Here is a 14,611-nt window from a genome sequence, read left to right on the forward strand (position 1 = left end):
AGAAGCTTCTAAAGCCATGACATAATTTTCTGAAATTTTCCAAGCTGTTTAAAGGCACAGTCAACTTAGTGTATGTAAACTTCTGACCCACTGGAATTGTGATACAGTGAATAATAAGTGAAATAATCTGTCTGTAAACAATTGTTGGAAAAATTACTTGTGTCATGCACAAAGTAGATGTCGTAACCGACTTGCCAAAGCTATAGTTTGTTAACAAGAAAATTGTGGTGGTTGAAAAACAAGTTTTAATGACTCCAACCTAAGTGTATGTAAACTTCCAACTTCAAATGTATGTACAATCTTTAAAAAAAACTAAAAAACCTTACCACAGTTTGCATTAAAAAACAAAAGTCCATCTAAAAAGTCAATGGATGCTTTTGGTTTGACATACAAATGAGTAACTGTCGAGTTGGAAACCCATCTGTGCATGCCCTCCAGACAGACATTGTCCCCTGTTAACACAGACAGATGGAGAGACAGGCTCTTCCTGCAGAATTCTGTACAGAAAAATGTAGATTAACAAACTCCTCCCCCAGGTGTCTTTCAGAACTGTTTGTTTTACTACAGCTCGCCACTAAGGAATGTGGCCATGCACTGAAGGACATACAACTGGACAGGTGAAAGCTACATTCCCAGATGGTGAGTGGACATCATATCCAGCACCTCCCCATTCATGTACTAGTAGATCAGGGTAAAGCAGGAGAGGAAGCCACTTTACACTACTAGGACACAGCCTGTTAGTCTTCTTCCTCAGCGTAGACCAGCTGGATGTTGACCTTGTCTCTCAGCGCCCCGTTCTCTCTGTACACGTACAGATGACCGTTTGGGACGGGCCCGGCGCTGCCTCCCCCCTCTCCGTCTCCCTCCCTCTCTCCTTCCCCCTCTCTCTCATCCTGCTGGGCCATCAGGTCATTGAAGGAGGCCACACATAGGTCGTGCTCCTGCAGGGAGACGGGGTAGCAGAGAGCGGACCTCTCGATCCTCACTGAGCGCCTGACGGGGGTGAAGAATCTCAGCTCCTGTCCGTCCAACACGCGGGCCACAGCCGCCTCCCTCTTCTGGCTCCTGAAACCACTGTGGGTGGGAGAGATCAGAGAGAACAGGTTACAGTATGAACAGTACATACACATGGTGATGGGTTACAAGCTCAGGGCACACGTTAAATACAGTACACAATGTGATGGGGGGGGTTTGAATCCCAAAACACACGTTAAATACAGTACACAAGGTGATGGGGGGGTTTGAATCCCAAAACACACGTTAAATACAGTACACACGGTGATGGGTTTGAATCCCAAAACACACGTTAAATACAGTACACATAGTGATGGGGGGGTTTGAATCCCAAAACACACGTTAAATACAGTACACATAGTGATGGGTTTGAATCCCAGAACACACGTTAAATACAGTACACAAGGTGATGGGGGGTTTGAATCCCAAAACACACGTTAAATACAGTACACACGGTGATGGGGGGTTTGAATCCCAAAACACACGTTAAATACAGTACACACGGTGATGGGGGGTTTGAATCCCAAAACACACGTTAAATACAGTACACACGGTGATGGGGGGTTTGAATCCCAAAACACACGTTAAATACAGTACACACGGTGATGGGGGGTTTGAATCCCAAAACACACGTTAAATACAGTACACACGGTGATGGGTTTGAATCCCAAAACACACGTTAAATACAGTACACACGGTGATGGGGGGTTTGAATCCCAAAACACACGTTAAATACAGTACACACGGTGATGGGGGGTTTGAATCCCAAAACACACGTTAAATACAGTACACAAGGTGATGGGGGGTTTGAATCCCAAAACACACGTTAAATACAGTACACACGGTGATGGGTTTGAATCCCAAAACACACGTTAAATACAGTACACACGGTGATGGGTTTGAATCCCAAAACACACGTTAAATACAGTACACATAGTGATGGGTTTGAATCCCAGAACACACGTTAAATGCACTACACACGGTGATGGGTTTGAATCCCAGAACACATGTTAAATAAAGTACACACGGTGATGGGGGGTTTGAATCCCAAAACACACGTTAAATACAGCACACATAGTGATAGGATTGAAATGGCAGCTCTTGTCAATGGTTGTGCACTATCTAGGGTAGGACTGACCCCAATTAGTCAACTGGTCAATTGTTTGGTCGTTACGCTGTTGGTCGACCAAGATTGTTTTAGTCTAGCAGTAACAAATATATCTCTATACATTTGCACCCATCTCAGTGAACTAATCCATTGTGGAGGCCTAGACTAAAATGTGGTCGGAGGCTCCATATGGGAGAGGGGACAATGCAGAGGGCTCTGTATATCTCCGCATTGACATGATTGGTTGACGGTAGGTGGGGGCGGTACATCCTGTAGAAAACACACTCTTCCTTGACGACAGCTCTGCACTGCTCAGCGAGTATGATAGCCCTGACTTCTGCTGAGGCCGTATCACTGTAAATGCTGCATCACTGTAAATGCTGCATGGCCAAAGCAGATGTCAGATTCACAATGCACCCAGATGCACAATGCACTTGCCTCTCCAGAATGCCTCTCCTGACAATATGTGCACATTCATTGTTTTAGAACTTTATTGTGTGAATTGTTTGTGTTTGATTGTTAGTGTATATCAATTTCCCATTACATACATCCCCAGTAGTACATTTATGTTAATTCCTATAATATCTAAATCTACAATGTTTGTTACTTTGGTTATGGTAATTTCTGTTAATGCAATCAATATTATTATTTTTCCAGTCTTCCCGCTATCATTGTCAGAGTGCACAACCTATGCTACACTTGTGATTAACAAGTTTAGGTTTATTTCATTCCATTTACCAGTTTTTGTCAATTTAGTCAATGTCCTTGGTTTGGGGGGGCACCTGTCAATATTGAGAAAGGACGCGCACACATAGAAGTGGGCCTATAGGCTACCTGGCCTGTGGGCAAACGTAGGCATATAAAATATGCCCATTTGAGGATCTGATATTTCTGATTGGCTTAACGCACCACCACTAATGACCTATGGAGATCTCGAAGTAATGTTTTCACCACCTCAAACAGCAAGCAAACCAAGTCTGTTTTTACATCCACTAAGAATTACAAAAGTTCCTAAATGTATTTGAAAAATCTTTCCAGCTCTCTCCCTTTCAAAACCACTCAGCTTGAAAGGGAAAAATGTAATGCTCTGATCCAGTGGAAACATAAATTAAATAGGCCGACTTAATTACTTGTTATCGGTGCTGGACTTGGACTGAAATAGGTTCCGGTACGGATTTTGGGTGCTTGTACTGTTTATATTCAGGTGCAGGAGCTCCACAATACTTTTGAGCTAATATTTTATAAAGAGGAACAGGAGGTCAAGCAGTAGAACATTTGAGGTGCAGGTACTCAGCTCTGGTGAGCTCCTGCCCAAGTCCACCACTGCTTCTCATCCTTGCACATATAGCCAACAGCTGTGTCTGCCCCGAGCTCACTGCCGCAGGAAACTGAGGGTCCAGAAAATGTTATACAATGTTGCATGTTCACTAGCCAAGCTTCAGGCCAGACCCAAGAAATGGGCAGCAGGAGGAGAATAGTTGAGACAGGTTACGTTTGAATTTTTCTAGATATCTGGCGCCCTCTTGAGCCATTTGTCTTATTAAAACACATAGGGTGTGTTTATGGAAAAAACGCATTTAAAATTTAGACTAATCGATTTGGTCGAAAGAACAGACTACTTTCGGCCAACCAAGATGTTTGTTAGTCGGGGACAGCCCAAATATAGGGAATAGGGTGCCAATCGGAACATAGACAAGGTGATTGGGGCGGCAGGTAGCTTAGCGGGGCGGCAGGTAGCCTAGTGGTTAGAGCGTTGGGCCAGTAACCGAAAGGTTGCTAGATCGAATCCCTGAGCTGAGGTAAAAATCTGTCATTCTGCCCCTAAACAAGGCATTTAACCCGCTGTTCCTAGGCTGTCACTGTAAATAAGAATTTCTTCTTAACTGACTTGCCAAGTTCAATAAAGGTTAAATAAAAATTGATGGGAATACAGGACATGCCCAACCTGACTACCTGTGGCCAATGGCAGTGTTGGTGTCTGGGTACAAAGATGTGGTAAAATGAAGCCCTATTCAGTGGGGAAGCTCTTTACACTTGTACCCATATAAGAGTTGAAACATTTGGACACTGATAAGCACCTAAATTTGAACACAGTAACATATACATGACATCGCCACAGCGCAGTATTGGTTCTGAACTTGAAGTCGGAAGTTTACATACACTTAGGTTGGAATGATTAAAACTAATTTGTTCAACCACTCCACAAATTTCTTGTTAACAAACTGTAGTTTTTGCAAGTTGGTTAGGACATCTACTTGGTGCATGACACAAGTCATTTTTCCAACAATTGTTTACAGACAGATTATTTCACTTATAATTCACTGTATCACAATTCCAGTGGGTCAGAAGTTTACATACACTAAGTTGACCGTGCCTTTAAACAGCTTGGAAAATTCCAGAAAATTATCTCATGACTTTAGAAGCTTCTGTTAGGCTAATTGACATCATTTGAGTCAAATGGAGGTGTACCTGTGGATGTATTTCAAGGCCTACTTTCAAACTCAATTCCTCATTGCTTGACATAATGGGAAAATAAAAATAAATGAGCCAAGACCTCAGAAAAAAAAATGATAGACCTCCACAAGTCTGGTTCGTCCTTGGGAGCAATTCCCAAATGCCTGAAGGTACCACGTTCATCTGTACAAACAATAGTACGTAAGTATAAACACCATGGGACCACGCAGCCGCCATACAGCTCATGAAGGAAAGGGAGGAAAACTAGCCTCCCTGCGGACCAGGCATCTTTTCACTCCCTCCTCTCCACATTTTCTTCCTCTGTTTCTGCTGCTAAAGCCACTTTCTACCACTAAATTCCAAGCATCTGCCTCTAACCCTAGGAAGCTCTTTGCCACCTTCTCCTCCCTCCTGAATCCCCCCCCCCTCCCTCTCTGCAGATGACTTTGTCAACCATTTTGAAAAGAAGGTTGACGATATCCGATCCTCGTTTGTTAAGTCAAACGACACCGCTGGTCCTGCTCACATTGCCCTACCCTATGCTTTGACCTCTCTCTCCAGATGAAATCTTGCGACTTGTGACGGCCGGCCGCCCAACAACCTGCCCGCTTGACCCTATCCCCTCCTCTCTTCTCCAGACCATTTCCGGAGACCTTCTCACCTCGCTCATCAACTCATCCTTGAACGCTGGCTACGTCCCTTCCGTCGTCAAGAGAGCGAGAGTTGCACCCCTTCTCAAAAAACCTACACTCAATCCCTCCGATGTCAACAACTACAGACCAGTATCCCTTCTTTCTTTTCTCTCCAAAACTCTTGAGCGTGCCGTCCTTGGCCAGCTCTCTTGCCATCTCTCTCAGAATAACCTTCTTGATCCAAATCAGTCAGGTTTCAAGACTGGTCATTCAACTGAGACTGCTCTTCTCTGTGTCACGGAGGCTCTCCGCACTGCTAAAGCTAACTCTCTCTCCTCTGCTCTCATCCTTCTAGACCTATCCTCTGCCTTTGATACTGTGAACCATCAGATCCTCCTCTCCACCCTCTCCGAGTTGGGCATCTCCGGCGCGGCTAACTCTTGGATTGCGTCCTACCTGACAGGTCGCTCCTACCAGGTGGCGTGGCGAGAATCAGTCTCCGCACCACGTGCTCTCACCACTGGTGTCCCCCAGGGCTCAGTTCTAGGCCCTCTCCTATTCTCGCTATACACCAAGTCACTTGGCTCTGTCATATCCTCACATGGTCTCTCCTATCATTGCTACGCAGACGACACACAATTCATCTTCTCCTTTCCCCCCTTCTGATAACCAGGTGGCGAATCGCATCTCTGCATGTCTGGCAGACATATCAGTGTGGATGACGGATCACCACCTCAAGCTGAAACTCGGCAAGACGAAGCTGCTCTTCCTCCCGGGGAAGGACTGCCCGTTCCATGATCTCGCCATCACGGTTGACAACTCCATTGTGTCCTCCTCCCAGAGTGCTAAGAGCCTTGGCGTGACCCTGGATAACACCCTGTCGTTCTCCGCTAACAACAAGGCGGTGACCCGATCCTGTAGGTTCACGCTCTACAACATTCGCAGAGTACGACCCTGCCTTACACAGGAAACGGCGCAGGTCCTAATGCAGGCACTTGTCATCTCCCGTCTGGATTACTGCAACTCGCTGTTGGCGGGGCTCCCTGCATGTGCCATTAAACCCCTACAACTCATCCAGAACGCCGCAGCGCGTCTGGTGTTCAACCTTCCCAAGTTCTCTCATGTCACCCCGCTCCTCCGCACACTCCACTGGCTTCCAGTTGAAGCTTGCATCTGCTACAAGACCATGGTGCTTGCCTAAGGAGCTGTGAGGGGAACGGCACCTCCGTACCTTCAGGCTCTGATCAGTCCCTACACCCAAACAAGGGCACTGCGTTCATCCACCACTGGCCTGCTCGCAACCCTACCTCTGTGGAAGCACAGCTCCCGCTCAGCCCAGTCAAAACTGTTCGCTGCTCTGGCACCCCAATGGTGGAACAAGCTCCCTCACGATGCCAGGACAGCGAAGTCAATCACCACCTTCCGGAGACATCTGAAACCCCACCTCTTTAAGGAATACCTGGGATAGGATAAAGTAATCCTTCTAACCCCCCCTACCCCCCCAAAAAGATAGATGTACTATTGTATAGTGGTTGTTCCACTGGATATCATAAGGTGAATGCACCAATTTGTAAGTCTCTCTGGATAAGAGCCTCTGCTAAATGACGTAAATGTAAATGAAGCAGACGCATTGTCTCTTATAGATGAACGTACTTTGGTGCGAAAAGTGCAAATCAATCCCAGAACAGCAGCAAAGGATCTTGTGAAATTGCTGGAGGAAACGGGTACACATCTCCACAGTAAAACGAGTCCTATATTGACATAACCTGAAAGGCCGCTCAGCAAGGAAGAAGCCACTGCTCCAAAACCAACATAAAAAAAGCCAGACTACGGTTTGCAACTGCACATGGGCACAAAGATTGTACTTTTTGGAGAAATGTCCTCTGGTCTGATGAAACAAAAACAGAACTGTTTGGCCATAATGACCATCGTTATGTTTGGAGGAAAAAGGGGGTCGCTTGCAAGCCGAAGAACATCATCCCAACCGTGAAGCACGGGGGTGGCAGCATCATGTTGTGGGGGTGCTTTGCTGCAGGATGGACTGGTGCACTTCACAAAATAGATGGCATCATGAGGTAGGAAAATTATGTGGATATATTGAAGCAACATCTCAAGACATCAGTCAGGAAGTTAAAGCTTGTTCGCAAACGGGTCTTCCAAATGGACAATGACCCCAAGCATACTTCCAAAGATGTGGCAAAATGGCTTAAGGACAACAAAGTCAAGGTATTGCAGTGGCCATCACAAAGCCCTGACATCAATCCCATAGAAAATTTGTGGGCAGAACTGAAAATGCATATGCGAGCAAGGAGGCCTACAAACCTGACTCAGTTACACCAGCGCTGTCAGACGGAATGGGCCAAAATTCACCCAACTTATTGTGGGAAGCTTGTGGAATGCTACCTGAAACGTTTGACCCAAGTTAAACAATTTAAAAGGCAATACACTCAATTAGTATTTGGTAGCATGTAAACTTCTGACCCACTGGTAATGTGACGAAAGACTTCAAAGCTGAAATAATTTTCCCTACTATTATTCTGAGATTTCACATTCTGAAAATAAAGTTGTGGTCCTAACTGACCTAAAACGGGGCATTTTACTAGGATTAAATGTCAGGAATTGTGAAAAACTGAGTTAATGTATTTTTGCTAAGGTGTATGCAAACTTCCGACTTCAACTGTGTGTGTGTGTGTACGTACACACACACACACCTCAGGAACCTGTCTTTCCAAGATAATTCGTAAAAATCCAAATAGCGTCACAGATCTTCATTGTAAAGGGTTTAAACACTGTTTCCCATGCTTGTTCAATGAAACAAACAATTAATGAACATGCACCTGTGGAACGGTCGTGAAGAAACTAACAGCTTACAGACGGTAGGCAATTAAGGTCACAGTTATGAAAACATAGGACACTAAAGAGGCCTTTCTACTGACTCTGAAAAACACAAAAATAAAGATGCCCAGGGTTCCTGCTCATCTGCGTGAACGTGCTTTAGGCATGCTGCAAGGAGGCATGAGGACTGCAGATGTGGCCAGGGCAATAAATTGCGATGTCTGTACTGTGAGACGCCTAAGACAGTGCTACAGGGAGACAGACACGGACAGCTGATCGTCCTCACAGTGGCAGACCACGTGTAACAACACCTGCACAGGATCCGAACATCACACCTGCGGGACAGGTACAGGATGGCAACAACAACTGCCTGAGTTACACCAGGAACGCACAATCCCTCCATCAGTGCTCAGACTGTCCACAATAGGCTGAGAGAAGCTGGACTGAGGGCTTGTAGATCTGTTGTAAGGCAGGTTCTCACCAGCAACAAAGTCGCCTATGGGCACAAACTCACTGTCGCTGGACCAGACAGGACTGGCAAAAAGTATAATTCACTGACGGGCCGCGGGTCTGTCTCACCAGGGGTGATGCTCGAATTCGCATTTATCGTCTTAGGAATGAGCATTACACCGAGGCCTGTACTCTGGAGCGGGATCGATTTGGAGGTGGAGGGTCCGTCATGGTCTGGGGCGGTGTGTCACAGCATCATCGGACTGAGCTTGTTGTCATTGCAGGCAATCTCAATGCTGTTCGGTACAGGGAAGACATCCTCCTCCCTCATGTGGTACCCTTCCTGCAGGCTCATCCTGACATGACCCTCCAGCATGACAATGCCACCAGACATACTGCTCGTTCTGTGCGTGATTTCCTGCAAGACAGGAATGTCAGTGTTCTGCCATGGCCAGCGAAGAGCCTGGATCTCAATCCCATTGAGCACATCTGGGACCTGTTGGATAGGAGGGTGAGGGCTCGGTCCATTCCCCCCCAGAAATGTCCGGGAACTTGCAGATGCCTTGGTGGAAAAGTGGGTTAACATCTCACAGCAAGAAAAGGCAAATCTGGTGCAGTCCATGAGGAGATGCAATGCAGTACTTACAGCTGTTGGTGGCCACACCAGATACTGACTTACTTTTGATTTTGACCCTCCCTTTGTTCAGGGACACATTATTCAATTTCTGTTAGTCACGTGTCAGTGGAACTTGTTCAGTTTATGCCTCAGTTGTTGAATCTTGTTATGTTCATACAAATATTTACACACGTTAAGTTTCCTGAAAATAAACGCAGTTGACAGTGAGAGGACGTTTCTTTTTTTGCTGAGATTATATAGAAATATAGGCCTAATTAAGTTACAGTATGAAGACTTAACAGGACGTGTTCTTAGGCCTACAGCTCGATGGTGGTTATACAAGGCTGCTATACAAAGCCTACTAATGATAACGACATTACTTATTAATAATCATAATAATAAGAGAACAAGAAAAAAAAGGGTATGAGAGCTAGAGCTGCATACGTAATGTGTGACAAACAGGTGCTGTTAGATTACAATCTTATTTTTCAGCCCGTTTGGAACAGCGTAAACACTAAATCAATTATAAACTAATACCAGGCCGTTCTAGTGGGGGAAACAATGGTAAAGCACAACCATGATTAAAAACAGCCAAATCTGCGAACATTTCTTTATCTGACATTTTGCTGTTGCAAAACACCCAAACAAGCGACAGAAGCAAGATTGTCTTATTTCTGTAGATATACAGTACCAGTCAAAAGTTGGGACACAATCCTACTCATTCAAGGGTTTTTCTTTATTTTTACTATTTTCTACATTGTAGAATAATAGTGAAGACAACAAAACAATGTTTATAACACATATGGAATCATGTAGTAACCAAAAACGTGTTAAACAAAACAAAATATATTTGAGATTCTTCAAAGTAGCCATCCTTTGCCATGACAGCTTTGCACACTCTTGGCATTCCCTCAACCAGCTTCACCTGGAATGCTTTTCCAACAGTCTTGAAGAAGTTCCCATATATGCTGAACATTTGTTGGCTGCTTTTCCTTCACTTTGTTGGCCAACTCATCCCAAATCATCTCAATTGGGTAGAGGTTGGGTGATTGTGGAAGCCAGGCCATCTGTTGCAGCACTGGAGGTGTGTTTTGGGTCATTGTCCAGCTGAAAAACAAATGATAGTCCCACAAAGCGCAAACCAGATGGGATGGCGTATCGCTGCAGAATGCTGTGGTAGCCATGCTGGTTAAGTGTGCCTTGAATTTTAAATAAATCCCTGACAGTGTCACCAGCAAACCACCCCACACCACCTCCTTCATGCTTAACAGTGGGAACCACACATGCGGAGATCATCCGTTCACCTACTCTGCGTCTCACAAAGACATGGCAGTTGGAACCAAAAATCGCACATTTTCACTCATCAGACCAAAGGACAGATTTCCCCCGGTCTAATGTCCATTGCTCGTGTTTCTTGGCCCATGTAAGTATTTTCTTATTGCTGTCCTTTAGTAGTGGTTTCTTTACAGCAATTTGACCACGAAGGCCTGATTCACGCAGTCTCCTCTGAACAGTTGATGTTGAGATGTGTCTGTAACTTGAACTCTGAAGCATTTACTTGGGCTGCATTTTCTTCAGGCTGTTACCGCTAATGAACTTATCCTCTGCAGCAGAGGTAACTCTGGGTCTTCCTTTCCTGTGGCGGTCCTCAGGAGAACCAGTTTCATCATAGCGCTTGATGGTTTTTGCGACAGCACTTGAAACTTTCAAAGTTTTTGAAATTTTCCAGATTGACTGACCTCCATGTCTTAAAGTAATGACTGTTGTTTCTCTATGCCTATTTGAGCTGTTCTTGCCATAATATGGACTTTGTCTTTACCAAATAGGGCTATCTTCTGTATACCACCCCTACCTTGTCACAACACAACTGATTGGCTTAAACGCATTAAGAAGGAAAGAAATTCCACAAATTAACAAGGCACACCTGTTAATGTGCAAAGCTGTCAAAGGCAAAGTGTGGCTACTTTGAAGAATCTCAAATATATTTTGATTTGTTTAACATTTTTTTGGTTACTACATGAATCCATATGTGTTATTTCATAGTTTTGATGTCTTATTATACAATGTAGAAAATAGTAAAAAATTAAGAAAAACCCTGGAATGAGTAGGTGTGTCCTAACTTTTGACTGGTACTATATATAGACTTTTTGTAAAAGCCAGGCACATTTAACAGTTAGGTTATTGATTATAGACCTAATTAAGTTGGTTTGCCGACTCCTCAATTTTCTCAGACAATAAGGCTAAGCCATATTCGCACGGGACTAGTATTACTGGAGAACGTTGGTTATGTAATTATTACCCAGAATGTCTGGGTAATAAATGTCTGAATTTCAATTGTGGAAGTGTGATCATAATCATTAGCATATTTTTGTGCTCTGCAGTAGAAGTAAAAAATGTCCCATAGCCTTCAGATGTGAGCTAAACAGTACACTTGAGATGCGTTTTAAGGCTATGGATGAGAAAGTGAATTTATCATTTCCAAACGTTTAGGTCAGTTGTATGCTGCTTTGCGATCTATTAACAACAAGGGTTACAGAATAGGCTATGGGTAACACTTTGTTCAATTTATGGAATCAGTTATAGTTCTCTTGCTCAAACCGTGAGCAACACCTGTCAAACTCAGACATTTCTCTCAAAACACAAGGATGTCGAGAGGACCTTTTAGAGTTCTCCCAAAAAAAGCAGGTTATTCTGGCTGGAATTGTTAGTCTCCTGCCCTGTACGAATTACTGACATGGCAGATTCGGACGGGACTAAAACTACAGATGTGGTGTTTGTGCACATAATTAAAATCCCCAGACCACCCCCAGAAAAACGAATCCAGTCCGAATAGGTATTTTAAAGCAAAGGCTGTTTCCTCCGCCACATCGTTCTCAATCCCAATATGCTGGTTAATTTTACTATTATGCACATAGCAACGGTACACTGAAGATTATGTTTCTGAACCGTGGACAGCGACCAATACAACATGGGAGAAAGTGTATTTATTATAAAATAATATTAGATTTGAGTGTTTCACCATTATTTTTACATAACCAAACACAGTTTCAGTATCACGACAAAGAGTGATGACTGTGCCATCCCCGTGGCCTCCAATGGAATAGTCCAGAGACAGGCGCGACTCAGACAGGTGTCTTGTGCACAATGGGGGAAAAAAAAAATATAATAATATCGACTGCTCGACTAAAGAAACCTTGGTCGACCAAGAGCCTATCGACCAAACAATCAAACCAGATGACTAAATGGGGTCCGCCCACATGGAGAAACCAGTTAGACCCATCACTCACATTGATAATCATGAAGTGCTTTGCGAGGCTGGCTATGGCAAACAACTCCATCATGCCTCACCCACTCCAATATGCATACTTGCCCCAACAGATCCATTGATGGTATAATCTGAATTTCACTCCACACTGCCCTTACACAACTAGATAAGAGGAATACCTACGGTGCATTCGGAAAGTATTCAGACCACTTTTTCCACATTGTTACTCAAAACTGAGCTCAGGTTCATCCTGTTTCTATTGATCATCCTTGAGGATGTTCCTACAACTTGATTGGTGTCCACCTGTGGTCAATTCAATTGATTGGACATGATTTGGAAAGGCACACAGCTGTCAATATAAGGTCCCACAGTCGACAGTGCATGTCAGAGCAAAAACCAAGGCATGAGGTCGAAAGAATTGTCTGTAGATCTCCGAGACAGGATTGTGTCAAGGCACAGATCTGGGGAAGTGTACAAAAAAAATTATGTTCTGCAGCATTGAAGGTCCCCAAGAACACAGTGGCCTTGATCATTCTTAAATGGAAGAAGTTTGGAACTACCAAGACTCTTCCTAGAGCTGGTCGCCCGGCCAAACTGAGCAATTGGGGAAGAAGGGCCGAAAAACATCCCCTCAGCAATGCTGCCACCACCATGCTTCACCGTAGGGATGTGCCAGGTTTCCTCCAGACATGACGCTTGACATTCCGGCCAAAGAGTTCAATCTTGGTTTCATCATGGTCGGAGAGTCCTTTAGCTGACTTTTGGCAAACTCCAAGTGGGCTGTCGTGCCTTTTACTGAGGAGTGGCTTCTGTCTGGCCACTCTACCATAAAGGCCTGATTGGTGGAGTGCTGAAGAGATGGTTGTCCTTCTGGAAGGTTTTCCCATCTCCACAGAGGAACTCTGGAGCTCTGTCAGAGTGACCATCGGGTTCTTGGTCACCTCACTGGTGGTGGCAGCATCATGCTGAGGGGATGTTTTTCAGCGGCAAGCACTGGGAGACTAGTCAGACTTGAGGGAAAGAGGAACAGAGGAAAGTACAGAGAGATCCTTGATGAAAACCTGCTTCAGGACAAGTCTTTGAATGTCCTTGAGTGGCCCAGCCAGAGCCCGGACATGAACCTGATCAAACATCTCTGGAGAAACCTGAAAATAGCTGTGCAGTGATGCTCCCCATCCAACCTGACAGAGCTTGAGAGGACCTGCAGAGAAGAAGGGGTCTGAATACCTTCCGAATGCACTGTAGGCCAATTTCTACTTTGAGTAAGGGTTTAACGCAGGCAAGGACCTGCCAGACTAGAGATACAAGTCTCTGCTTAAGTTAAAATGACTGTATATCTAAACAAGTAACGGGGCTGCCTTTTTGTTTTTCAAATATCTGGTTGTAGCTTTAAAATGGCTGACGGTAACCGGATCAGAGAAAGATCAAAACAGGAGGAAGAGGCCATAGGCAGTCAGGTCAGAGGTCATAGAGTACCCTGGAGTGGCGGTGATCTTGTACTTGACCACAGACGAGCCTCTTCGGTCACCACGGATCAGGGCTTTGACGGCTGTGGGTGTGGCCATGGGGTCTGGTGTAGAGTGAAGCTCCATAACGTCATCCTGCTCTCTTACAGGCTCCTGCTCCGATGCTACGGGAGACTGACCTGGAAGTAGAAGAATGTTATAGTCAACTACTGAGATGTGTGAGCACACACTGGTAAATGGCATTAAAAAAAAGAAGGTGTAAACTGTCCATTCAAGTGCATCGCCATTTACTGGTCCCAAATCAAATATATCCACCCATCTCTTCATGATATCACAATGTTCTGGTGTTGTAAACTCATTCATGACACCACCACCGATACTGTATTCTATTTGATGGATTCTGACTTCTTAACTGGAAATATGAACTATACTATGGACCAGTCTGGTTTCAGTTATATTACACTTTTAATTTAACCTTTATTTAACTAGGCAAGTCAGTTAACAACAAATTCTTATTTTCAATGACGGCCTAGGAACAGTGGGTTAACTGCCTTGTTTAGAGGCAGAATGACAGATTTTTACCTTGTCAGCTCAGGGGATTCAATCTAGCAAACTTTCGGTTGCTTACCCAACACTCTAACCACTAGGCTACCTGCCACCCCAATCAGTACTCCAATCAGTTATTGGGTTGTAATTTGAAATACTTGCTACACCAAAAGTTAATGGGTATCTGTAGGAGGAATGTATAAGGTGGAGTCAATTAAAGTTTAT

The 14,611-nt window shown here is 44.5% G+C and overlaps 1 protein-coding gene across 1 annotated transcript; it reads right to left on the bottom strand.

The window, feature by feature from the left end:
• Positions 1-231: 231 nt before the first annotated feature.
• On the bottom strand, positions 232-14,083 carry LOC115200530 (cytoskeleton-associated protein 2-like). Its single transcript, XM_029763659.1, has 2 exons — positions 13,851-14,083; positions 232-1,074 (listed from the first exon to the last, which is right to left on the bottom strand). The coding sequence occupies exons 1-2, from the start codon at positions 14,081-14,083 to the stop codon at positions 738-740; spliced, it is 570 nt and encodes a 189-aa protein (XP_029619519.1). The 3' UTR covers positions 232-737.
• Positions 14,084-14,611: the final 528 nt, after the last annotated feature.

Source organism: Salmo trutta, chromosome 9 (assembly GCF_901001165.1).
Source record: "Salmo trutta chromosome 9, fSalTru1.1, whole genome shotgun sequence".
NCBI lineage: Eukaryota > Metazoa > Chordata > Actinopteri > Salmoniformes > Salmonidae > Salmo > Salmo trutta.

Bases quoted from the DNA above. Each gene is read 5' to 3' on its own strand.
- LOC115200530 (XM_029763659.1), bottom strand. From the start codon at position 14,083: ATGCCATTTACCAGTGTGTGCTCACACATCTCAGTAGTTGACTATAAC. The intron at 1,075-13,850 runs GTACTCTATGAC...TCCCACCCACAG, and splicing joins AAGATCACCGCCACTCCAGG to TGGTTTCAGGAGCCAGAAGA.